Source organism: Oreochromis niloticus, linkage group LG6 (assembly GCF_001858045.2).
Source record: "Oreochromis niloticus isolate F11D_XX linkage group LG6, O_niloticus_UMD_NMBU, whole genome shotgun sequence".
NCBI classification, from domain to species: domain Eukaryota; kingdom Metazoa; phylum Chordata; class Actinopteri; order Cichliformes; family Cichlidae; genus Oreochromis; species Oreochromis niloticus.
Window position 1 is genome coordinate 1587382 of NC_031971.2, and position 12808 is coordinate 1600189.

Genomic DNA, 12808 nt, shown 5'->3' on the forward strand with positions numbered 1-12808 from the left:
AAAAGTTGTTGCATCTTGTATTTTGAGTAGACCTGTGGAAAAGACTGAGTAAAAAGCTGAAGCAAAATCCCAGTATGACTGTTTAAAAAGAGGTACAAAAATATGTTTTTCACAAAGGACAGGGAGTATGTAGGCTTGGACCTGGTGTTGTCACCCACTATTCACACAGTGTGTGTGTGTGTGTATATAAACTTATGTGTGTACACATGTATGTATATATGAGCATGCATGTATAAATATCTGTAAATATATTTATAAAGTATATTGGGATTATAAAACCATGTAACAAATTGGAAGGATTTATGAAAGGATAGGGCATAAACAGGGAGAAAAAGGGATGATTATTAGTAGAAATATTAGTGGGATTAAATAAGCTTATGCTTCTTCCTAGTCCTTTTTCAACATGTTATTTATTGTGATTATCTTGTTTTCATCATGTTTTGTTTTGATTATGTTGTTCGTTGCTGTTATATTATTTTTAACATGTACAAAAAAAATCTGACATTTGGCTAAGTGGTAAAGTTAGCTTAATCCAGACATGTATCAAAAAATGATGTATGTATTTACATTGTGGGTTAGGTTTTTGTAAAAACTTTGTCCATTGATCTTTAAATCTTCTGCCTGCTTTGGTGTCTTTGGTTTCAAACTATGCAGAAACACAGAAACAAAATAAAAATTCACATTCAAAGCATTTTTAATGATTCTGTCTTTCTGGTTGATTTCTGTTAGTTAACATGTTTTGTTAACTCTGTTGCTATTCAGCATCCTTTCATAACACAAATACATCACAGCAAAAATATTGTTTTATTACGACAAATTATTTTGGTTTAAGCAGTGTAATTAAAGTTTGATTCAAAAAGCTTGGAAGACAGCATTAGACAACATTATCCAGGGAAAAGAAGGTATGCTATATAATCCAACAACTAAAAGTGTGAGCAGTACTCATCAACAACCATAAAGTGCATAAAGGTTCCTGGGGTTAATGTTTTACTTAGAGTGAACATAACACACAGTACTTTACAGCTGTTACACCCAGCACCTTCTTTACAAAATGTTATTTAAATTTTGATGATGGGAAGAGTAAAAACAACATCAGGGCGCTCAGAGTAATAGTAAAAGCAGACGTTTGTTTTTTTAAACTGACTTAAATTTTTAGTTGAAGTTGCTGTTTAGCTTTAAAGAACTGCCAAATGAGTTCAGCAGTGGTTTAGTGGTTTTAGAACAAACTGTAAGTTTGTTGAGGCAAAAGTTTGATGCAGGTGGGCTTTAATAATGATGTAAGCTCTCTATATTTTCTCTTTAATTACACAAATAAAATACAGTTGTTTTCATCATTTGTCTTTGGACTGAACACAGAACTAAGCACAAATGTTTCTAATTGCTTCCCATTAGATTTTTTCCAGTGTACTCCATTTTAAGCCCCTGTAAGGAATTTAACTTCTGCTCCTCACATACAAGGTCTTAAATAATCAGGCCCCATCTTATCTTAATGACCTTGTAGTACCATATCACCCCATTAGAGCACTTTGCTCTCGCACTGCAGGCCTACTTGTTGTTCCTAGAGTATTTAAAAGTAGAATGGGAGGCAGAGCCTTCAGTTTTCAGGCCCCTCTTCTGTGGAACCAGCTTCCAGTTTGGATTTGGGAGACAGACACTATCTCTACTTTTAAGATTAGGCTTAAAACTTTACTTTTTGCTAAAGCATAAAGTTAGGGCTGGATCAGGTGACCCTGAATCCTCCCTTAGTTATGCTGCCAAAGGCTAAGGCTGTTGGGGGCCTCCCATGATCCACAGCATGTCTTTATCCTGTCTTCCTTCTCTCACCCCAACCGGTCACAGCAGATGGCCCTCTCTCAGCCTGGTTCTGCCGGAGGTTTTTTCCTGTTAAAAGGGAGTTTTTCCTTCCTGCTGTCACCAAAGTGCTTGCTCATAGGGGGTCATTTGATTGTTGGGTTTTTCTCTGTATGTATTATTGTAGGGTCTACCTTACAATATAAAGCGCCTTGAGGCGACTGTTGTTGTGATTTGGCGCTATATAAATAAAATTGAATTGAATTGAATTAATTCAAACACTTAAATTACACTGAAACTATGAGATGAAATATTAACAAATGTTAACAAAAAGTAGAATTGTTTCAAGGAACAAATAAACTCTTTTCCAGTTTGTCCTGGCCATCTTGTTTCTGGGTCACAGATGGGAGGAAGTGGAGAAGCAGAGCTTCAGGGTGAAAGGGCTGGAGCTATCTGCAGGTTGGAGAAAAGATTTTGACTTTATTGTGAAAGACCACTCCTGACAGTCAGTTTAACATCACAAACATATGAGAAACTTTGTATTGTCCTGAAGTTTGAATAATGTTTATCTGTTTGATGGCGTTCTATTCTCTTTACTTTACCCAACCTATGTAAAGCCTCATATCTAATAGTGAACACAAGCTGTTGCTTATCCAATCTCATATGAGAGGCTGCATTCTGCACTGATCATGCTGAAAGAAAGGAGAACTGAACAAAACATTATAACTCATGTTAGAATGATTACGACCTTGAAACCCATTCATCTTGTCTGTTAACTTCATTCTCATTCTAGGTAACTAGTCTTAATTTGTCTTATCTATTTTTTCTAGCTTGAAGAGAAAATAATTAATTCTGTTTGTAATTATTCTATTTCAGTAATCCTTACTGCATGACTTTATTTTATTTATTTTATATATTTTATATCATATCTATCTATCTATCTATCTATCTATATACGTATATATGTATATATGTATATACATATATATATATATATATATATATATATGTTATATTTTACTATAATAAGCTGTGTCTTGTCTTCCTCTTTCCCCTTGTCCTCTGTCACACTCTGTGACACTGTGACACTGACAGTGTGTTTTTCCTAGTAACCCTAGCAATCTTCCTAGTGGTTATAGTTTTCAGTTTACCCTTTTGGATTTATGTTTCGTTTGGATTATTGGTTCCAGCCAATAAACATTCTGCTTTAAGTCCGACTCAGTTATCCTCTGCATGTCTTGGACCCTCTTCCACACTGAAGCAATATCAGAACGTGTCTTTAGTAAGTGGTTTCACAGGGACTGCCAGCAACCTTCAGCAAATACTTCAAAAGTGGGAAAATATTCTCTAGACCTGTGACTGAGGCCTTCAGAGAAGCTGCTGCTGTTAGCAGTTCTGATACAGGCCGATAATCATTTGAATACTTACTGGGTATTCGGATCTGGTGATGGTTGAGGACTATCAGAGCCTCCACAGCTTCAGTTTTACTGTCAAACTCCAACAGACCAGACAGAGTCTTTGAGCTGGCTGCTTAGAGGAAGAGGAAGATGGGGAGAAAAGACAGAAATGTTTATAACAACAAAAACCCCAGAAACATGTACACACTGAATGATATCTCCTGATACCTGGACCTGAGCAGTTATTATCGCTCTTTAATTGGTTAAACTCACGTTTGGCATCAAAAACCTTGAACTTAGAGAATGCTGAAATGTTGTATTCAGTACAGAGCTGTAGGCAAGAAAGATAGAAAAGCATTTTTAAAAGCAATTTCTGCATTTTCTTTTGTTAATATAAACACAAACTAAAACTTGACAAAAAGTGTTGGTTGTCAATGTGTCACTGCTAAAAGTACGTTGGTGATCTTAAGACCACAGGCAAAACTGAGTAACTTGAAGATTAAATCTCCCTGAACAAGGTTATAATGATGGTATACAAGGTTTATTGACATCTTAAAATGTCAAGATGTACCCTGTGTAAAAACGAAAAATTTAGAAAGTTTAATTTACTGTTTATTTTATATATCTATATATAGTCAAGTCCTCATCTATATACTGTATATATAGTAACAAGTCATCCATCTATTTATTCCATAATAATTATTTGTTGTCTCTTCTGTTACGTACACTGAGCAGAAAGAAAATACCTGGAGCCCATTTCCTTCTATGTGTGAATAAAAATGCTTCTAAACCAACAACCAACATACCACTCATTATCTTTAAATGATCCCTTCAAAGCTCAAGGCGTGCCACAGTGGAGCGCACTTGTCTACTTAGAAAGCTCACTTGGAGTGGACATTAAGTCTAGCATTTCTCCATTGAAATAATAAGTCTCATGCAGGTGTGGCCTTACCTTCTGCAACTGGTGTTGATTGAGGTTTGGTGGGGCATTGTAGAAGTGCAGCACAGTGGCGGGTGGCTGGATGATGTTCCTGGTGCTCTGTGCACTGCTGAAGCGGTTGTTCCTTGTTAGACTAAAGTCCTGGTAGCTGCAGGTGCCGTCACCCAGCTCAAAGACCTGACTGGGAATCACAGCCTGTTGCTTGGACACACTGAGACGGGTCAGATAAAGGGATGTTTGATAGACAAAGTATTGTAAGGACATGTTATCAGTGTGAGCCAAAATCCTATGCTTCAGTCTGCTTTTTAAGGCTTTTTCTACTTTCTGTACAGTATGATGTCATGGAGGGGGGATACCTCACCAATCAGAAGAGAGCTGGCTTAACATTAAAAAAGTGAACTCAAGTGGCTTGTTTCAAGTAACAGATAAAATAGATCTCCTTTAAGTTAAGGCAGAAAGTCACTGACTGAAGTAATGAAAAAAATACAATGCAGTATTTCTACAAATTTGCAAAGGCTGGAACAGCTCAACTTATTTTATAAAAAAATAGAGACTAACTGCTGTTATTTATGTAAAATACAAGTCACAACTTGTAGGAATTTTCAGTCCTTGGAGAGTTCTTGGATATCAGGTCTTAAAAAAAAATGTGTTCCTTTCCTTTGTTTAAACATGCACGTCTCCTCAGTTTTGACCTATGATCATGACATAAATATCACTACAGCCAGTGTCAGCGTCATGTACTTTTAGCTAGCAGTCAAGATATTTTATTATAGACTACATCAGACTCTCTACCACAAACCCTAAGTGTCTTCAAGTCTGAAGCATGCATATTTAGTGCTTACCAAACATTGAATTTCTTGCCAAATACTTTGATACCATTTAGGTGAGTCACAGCTCGGTCCACAGCATACTCATCACCCATCTCTACCAATGCTGTGCCTGGAATGCTTTTCATGAACTTCACCTGCAAACACAAAAGATATTTTCTTTAGCTAAAGAGCTACCATTTTGCAGCATCCTAGTTGCTGATAACTGCAGTATTTATTTATTTATTTTGCATGGGTGTCACCATTCCCTTAACCCTGCCCCTACTCTCCCTACTGCAATTTTTTAAATCATTAATATTGAGACTAAACTATATTCACTTGCTCCGAATATAAAAAGCCATGGGTCACAGGAGGGATGAGATGTTGATTAGTGCAGGCTTGAAATCGGTGCCGTTATGCGTCTCAACCAATAACCACCTTTATGGTGGGCCTAATACTGCTGCAGCACTCATATGAACTGAAACAGAAAAAAACTGGTGGGACAGAAAAATGTAGAAAGGTACAGATCTTTTGCATGAACTTTTTCATTTTTAAACTGTTCCAGGTGGCAGTGTTGATAGAACTAAAGTTATTTGTAAGCGCTTCAAAGCTGAGTTTTCTTAACACCGGAGTACTTCATGTACTTCAAGTATCACTTAAATGCATTACATGCTATTGATGCCCAAATCACCCACCCAAACAAACAGTGGATGCAGCTTGAAGGAGAAGTATAGTGAACTGGATAGCTACAAACTGCAGGCTAATTAGAGTTGTTGAAGACTTCGGTGTAAGAAATCAGTACTTCAACTTTTACTTGAGTAGTTTTTAACAGTAGTATTTGCATTTCTACTAAAGTACAGAATGTCTGTACTTTTGCCAACTCTGCAGAAGACCTTTTAAGATAGAAGCTACTCGCTTTTCTTTAAATGGCACGTCATTTGATCATTTTTTAAAAACGTAGTCCATTTCCATATTAACTGCCTTACTAATTCATACATTTACAGAGCATTACTCCTCCTTATATAGATCAGGGCTCTAGACTAACTTTTTGCCACGGTTGCACTGGTGCGCCTAACTTTTTTTCTTAGGCGCACCAGCACACAAGTTAGGCTCACCCAAATTTTTCATCCGCATCGCTTAACACTGCAGTTTTACATGTGCACTTTTTGGGGGGAAAATTGCTGTCTATACAGACATTATTGATTTGTAAATGATTAACTAACAATCTTGTGCTTGTGCTTAAAGTGCTTTGGCACTCTTTAGTAATATTGTAGACAATGCTAAACTTAATCATCACATCATATAATCTGAAAAGTATTCTGCAATTTTGCATAATTTTAAAAAGTAAGTTCTTCAGTATTGAACAGCAGAAATTAGGCTTTCTTGTCGATGACATTTAAGTAAAAACAAAAACACAGCGGCCGACAGCGCTGTAAACAACGGTAGACTGGTGGGTAATAAGTGAATGAATAACGCAGAAAACAGAGATTTGAGATGGGAAACATGTTCTTGAAGTACACAGAGAGAGAGAGAGAGAGAGAGAGAGAGAGAGAGCTGCGCATGAAGTGTGATTTTATCGTGGTGTAAGAAAAACAGCAAAAGTAAGAGTGAATTAATGATGACATTTATCAAATGTGAAGTGTAGTTTGGATCTTCTTTTGCTGGTGGTTGAGTGAATTTTGGTTGGAGAGAGATAAAACCTGCAGATCAGAATCTAGCGCAAAAAGACGTAAACACAAAGCGCGGACCCGCCGACGCATCAGAATCTGTGAGCTGTCGGCTTTCAGCCCCAACGGCGTGTCTGTGTACGGGCCGTCGGGTGAGAAAGCCGAGAAAGAGAAAGCTGATTCTGATGCGTCGGGTCCGCGCTCTGTGTTTATGTCTTTGTGTGGAATCCGTTTACCTGCTCTCATTTGCTGTTGGTTTAAATAGTTTTTAGAGCTTTAACCTGAGATTCTGGTGTTTCTGGCAAAATCCATTTATATTTAAAAGTCGATTTAGGATTTAATGAATCGATATCGCTTTATTCAAGCTACTCACCTCTCTCTATCAGCCTGCACTTTCAACTGGACCACGGCCAATCAGAGAGGTCCCACTCCTGACTATCTCTGATTGGGACACACGATAGGGGCATGATGTGTGTCAGTTGTTGACCACATGGAGACTTTCAGAGTTGCGGAGACTTTTTTTTTTTTTTTACTGGAACAGCTGGTCGCAAAAGGATTTTCTTTACTCGCACCATTGAAAAATTTGGTCGCACTCTAGAGCCCTACAGATATTATTATGACTATGATGATAAATATGATTGTAATTATAAACAGCAATGATGCAGTTGCAGTGATAGCTGTACATAGTGATACCAGCTAGAGCAGTACATGGTGTAACAGTAATAGATGGATAAACATCTGTGCATTTATAAATGACATACTAAGGAGGTGTAAAGAAATATATACCTGACGACTTAAGGACTTTCTAATACCGTACTAATGCTTAATAATGTGGCATTTTTATAAAGTGCCACCAGTACAATAAATGAACTTTATAGACAGCTAATCTGTGGCTATAAAAAATTTGAATGCATACCTTATTTCTCAGTACACCATCTGGAGGAACACCTCTTTAATTAATTAATTAATTAATACATGCATGGTTAAGGCATAAATGAGAAGTTAATACAGATTCATGATGATCCATGAGATTTTGCTTGCTTGTTTTTTCTTTTTTTATTAAGACAAGTTCGAACTGGCCCTGTGCTCACTGCCTGGCACTGTGGAACCCAACTTGCATTTGATCTCTACAGGCTAGGCAAAGGCACCCTGACTATCCATAGGTACTGGAATGAAATCCTTCACCCACTGTTGGACCCTACTCTGAAGTATAGGTCGTAGGTTCCTCTTGGTTCACAACAATGCCTGCTCTCATATGGCCAGAGTAAACAGGGAGTTCCTAAAGGATGAAGAAACTGTTACCATTGACTGGCCCAAACCCTAACGTTACCAAAATCCAACCTGGACACCTCTGGGGCATTATGTTTTGGTCCATTTGACACCCCCAGGTTGCACCTCAGACTGTTCAGAAGTTCACTGATGTCCTAGTCCAGATGTGGGAGGAGATTCCCCAGGACAACATCCATCGTCTCCTTAGGAGAATGCCCCAAGCACATGGGGGTCATACAAACTACTGAGTGCCATTTTTAGTTGCTGCAAAATGGACTAGTGTGCTGCATATTTTTTCACATTTTCATTCTGTAAGGTGGTAATTTTCATTTCCATCCATCGATGTGGCATCTTTTTGTTCTCCAGTATAGCTATCCAGAATTATTTTTTTTCCATTGAGATCTGATGTTTTCCTTTTTTGAGCAGTATAAAAATAATCTAAATCATACATACCTAGAACAGAAGTTATGATTAGGATTTATTAAAAGAAAATTATACAAAGTATTGTACAATATATGTATTTTCATATCAACGTGACCTCTAAAAGTCAGAGAGGACCCTCACACACCTTCTCGACATTTCCGTAGAGACAGAAGAGGTTGAAAATACGGCTGCAGTTCATCTTAACAGGATGGAGACCGCTCACCATGGTGACAGAGCTAGTAATGCTCTTGCCAAGGAAAGAGGAAGAGGATGTGGGGGAGGTCTTCTGGAGTAGTGGGTAACAGATCCTCTCCTGCACCTCCTCGCTGTACCTCCAATTCCGGCTTTTAGCAGGTAGAGGCAAGAGGGGCCAGTGTGGACCTGCAAAGATACACACAGATACTTAGGGGATATTATGTGGTACAGTGGACTCACAGTAATTGCAGTGAAACCAGTGGAAGTGATAACATATAGGCAGCTAGACAGGGAGGGATGAAGACAGACAGTACCACCGCCATTAGATGGATGCTCTCCCAGTATGGCGTGACGTTGTCTCCCCTTCCCCCGCTCTGTAACAAACAAACAAAGTGCTCAAATGGGGTGATACAGTATTATAAGTTCTTTAAGATAAGATGGGGCCAGATTATTCAGGAACTTGTATGTGAGGACAAGGATTTTAAATTTGATTCTAGTTCTAAGAGGGAGCCAGTGAAGAGAAGGCAGTATGAGAGAAATATGTTCTCTCTTTCTGGCACCTGTCAGTACTCTTGCTGCAGCATTTTGGATCCACTAAAGGCTTTTCAGGGAGTCTTAAGCACAGTTGGATAATAATGAATTACAGTAGTCCAGCCTAGAAGTAATAAATACATGGACTAGGATGTTTCTAATTTTAGAGATTTTGTACAAATGAAAGAAAACAGTCCTACATTTTTGTTTAATATGCACACTGAAGAACATATCCTCTGGTCAAAAACAATTTTCAAAATTCCTCAGAGTGTTACTGGAGGCCAAGGTAATGCCATCTAGAGGTTAGATAGCATACTGGTTAGATAACACACTTCTAAGGCCAAGTAGAATACCTTCAGTTTTATCTGAATTTAAAGGAAGGAAATTAGTGAATGCTGCCTGGTTTTCAGTCCTAAATATCACTTAAAGTCCAGGTACAAGCAGGATTCAGGATTCATTGCACTAATGTTAATGGTAACTTGGTTATTTTGCTGCCTCTGCTTGGTGCTGTTGAGCCAAATAGACTCAGTGTGCTAGTGTGCCAAATGGGATCCCAACCTATTTAATACCCCTAATAAGACAAACGGTAAATGTGGAGAAACTACTGCTCTTATGTTATTTTTGTAGTGGTTCATACCCCCTGAGTCTGTCACCATTTTATCTGTCCTGCCCTTTCCCCTGATTTTTTTTCTCTCTGAATGTAAAGCACAAAGTATGTACATGTATTTATAAGTTAAAGTTGTGCTTTAATCCAGCAACTTCTGTCTTCTGTCTGAGAACTGCAAGTGTGGAGAGTCAGAACAGACTGAGAAACACACAGCTGCAGATTTTCTGTGGTGTCTTTGAGGGAGAGCTGATGGGAGAGAGCATTTCCAACCCTGACAATACACCAGGACAAACTCAGCAGTGCGTGAAGAGTAGGATGAAAAGCCAGCCAGCTGAAAGATAGAGAGAGTAATCAGGCTGTTCTTTCTTTGTGAAGGACAGCTAGAAACATTTAAATTAACTAATCATTTGTCCTAAATCAGTGTCCCAAATCCAAACTCTCTATAATGTTAAAATAATTTTACCATTAAAGTGTTTTCAGTTTGGGAGAAAGTATTCGGGTACCTCCAAGTAAAAACGATGAAGGGCAGTGAAAAGTTGTATATTCGGAAATCTAAAGTAAGTATCAGCACCAGAATGTAGCTGAAAATAGATGTCAGTATTTCTTTTCTTCAGTTATTTGAAACATGGAGTATTTTAGTACTTATAGTACTGCTATGTTTATTGCATATTATTGTTATTGTTGCATATTATTGCTGTAGATGCTTATGTATAGCCGTGAGACCAGTTTTCCCGTGCTTCACTCATGTACGTTAGTTTGAAGAGGAAAAAGAACTCCACGGGACTCCGATGTGAAAAGATGTAACAAAAAGTTTATTCCACAGTTTGCCGGTCATCTTACAGGAGTGCTCAGATTTAACTTATCCTCAACAAAAATAACCTACTATGGTAGGAAAACCGTGTGGCTCTGTCCCTCCCCCCCCACTGCCGCGTATTGCTTATGCCGTATTAACCCTTTTTCTCTCTCTCCCCCCTCCCGGACTGCCTGCACTCATTTGCATAAATCCGTGATTTTAACTATAAACACAAGCCTTTAAGGCACATGTATTCACGGTACTACGTAACCAAGCCAACACAGCAATAAAATTATTTTAGTTCCACCATAAACATGCATTTACTTCTTAAATTATTAATTACACAAACAAGTTTAACAACAGCGAAATATAAATACTAAAATATATGAACTATATTAACTTGGCTCCCACAGCTTATATGCTTTACATATTTTAAGTTCATGTTCTACAGCCTTACATACACTGTAAAAAATGCTTGTCTTTGACATGAAGATATGAAGTGATATAGAAATAGAAATAAATGCAACTTGAATCTTTGCTGAAGTTCAGTATTTAAAACTGAGCTAAATTTCACTACTGAGAATTTTAAATCTAATTTATTAATACAAAAATTTTATCATTATGCATATTATATTTGCAAAGTAAGATGACACTAGTCTCATGAACATTAGCTGCTACTTACTAGCTAATCTTACAATTAACAGTCATGTTTTCATGGTCTTGTGCTCTCTCATCCTCAGATACTTGAGATACCAAAAAATCGCATACACCAAAAATCCTCAAAGGACCCGGCCTTCACGGTTTACATAGGCCGGGTTCTTTGAGGATGCAGCCCTTTAATTGGGACACACCTTATCAGTCTTTTGTCCTTTTAATGTCATCTTAGTGCATTAACATTTCCAAGCTTCTCCTGAGGTATTCCAACTGAACTGGAGTAAATTGACTCACATTGCAAACAAAATGTATTGTGCTTTGTAAGACACATTCCTGCTGTGTAAAAAGAAGATAATAATGTTCACTAGAAGGAATAAGTAAAATCTCAACATATTAATTTTACTCGAAGTGAACCATCCATCTTCTTCCGCTTATCCGGGCCGGGTCGTGGAGGCAGCAGCCTAAGCAGACAAGCCCGGACGTCCCTCTCCCCAGCCACCTCCTCCAGCTTGTCCGGTGGAACTCCAAGGCGTTCCCAGGCCAGCCGAGAGATATAATCTCTCCTGGGTCTGCCTTGGGGCCTCCTCCCGGTGGGACATGCCCAGAACACCTCACCCAGGAGGGGCCCAGGAGGCATCCTTGTCAGATGCCTGAACCACCTCAACTGGCTCCTTTCAATGTGGAGGAACAGCGGCTCTACTCTGAGCCCCTCCCAGATGGCCAAACTTCTCACCTTATCTCTAAGGGAGAGGCCAGCCACCCTTCTGAGGAAGCCCATTTCTGCCGCTTGTATCCGCGATCTTGTAGGGACGTAGATCGAGCAGTCAATTGAGAGCTTCGCTTTTACACTCAGCTCTCTCTTCTCCACGATGGAACGGTACACTGTCCGCATCCCTGCAGCCGCAGGACCAATCCGTCTGTCGATCTCCCGCTCTCTTCTCCCAACTCACTTATGAACAAGACCCCGAGATACTTAAACTCCTCCACCGAGATACTTAAACTCCTCCACCTAATCAAATTCAGCACCAGGTGGTGAGTTGGATGAGGTGGCGGGGGAGAACGCTGGACAGACCTGGTGCGCCTAAACGTATAGTGAGGGTGTGCTGGGAATGTCTGGCAGAGGTCCCAGTGTGCGAGATTTACAACGCACACCTCTGGGAGAGCTTCACCAACATTCCGAGGGAGACTGTGGACATTGAGTCCGAATGGACCATGTTCAGCAATTCCATTGCCGAAGCCGGTGCACTGAGCTGCAGCCACAAGGTGGTTGGTGCCTATCGTTCGTTAACCCCCAGACCAAATGGTGGACACCAGAGGTGAAGGGAGCCACCAGGCTAAGAAGGAGTCCTATCAGGCTTGGTTAGCCTGTGTGACTTCAGAGGCAGCTGATAGGTACCGACAGGCCAAGCGTAAAGTGGCTCGGACAGTGGCTGAAGCAAAAACTCATGTGTGGGAGGAGTTCTGAGTGGCCATGAAAAGTCCATCGCCTCAAAGTAAACTTTAAAGAATATGCTTTAAGTGCTGAAAGAAAATTCTATGGAGAACTGTTTCAGGAGAAACAAACTCAGATGTGCACATTTCTCTACATTCCCAGTAGGCCAGTAAAGGCAATTGCTCATTAAAATACTAAGATCAGTCATCTGCCAAACAAAACAAAACAAAAACTGCTGGTCAGAAACAAAACCTCTGTTCCTATGCTCTATTATCATAAACATTCATGATAATGGGAAAAAAA

At 39.2% G+C, this 12808-nt stretch overlaps 1 protein-coding gene across 2 annotated transcripts in view; it reads right to left on the reverse strand.

The window, feature by feature from the left end:
- Positions 1 to 1938: 1938 nt before the first annotated feature.
- Positions 1939 to 12808, reverse strand: part of LOC100695682 (heterogeneous nuclear ribonucleoprotein L-like) — a 45512-nt gene continuing 34642 nt past the window's right edge. For both annotated transcript variants that reach the window (XM_005457619.4, XM_005457620.4), the window contains 7 exons: positions 8803 to 8862; positions 8439 to 8674; positions 4971 to 5092; positions 4141 to 4339; positions 3462 to 3519; positions 3220 to 3318; positions 1939 to 2244 (listed from right to left, as the gene is read on the reverse strand). In XM_005457619.4, the coding sequence (XP_005457676.1) occupies positions 2189 to 2244; positions 3220 to 3318; positions 3462 to 3519; positions 4141 to 4339; positions 4971 to 5092; positions 8439 to 8674; positions 8803 to 8862 (830 nt within the window). In that variant the 3' untranslated portion in view covers positions 1939 to 2188. The remainder of the gene's footprint in view (positions 2245 to 3219; positions 3319 to 3461; positions 3520 to 4140; positions 4340 to 4970; positions 5093 to 8438; positions 8675 to 8802; positions 8863 to 12808) is intronic.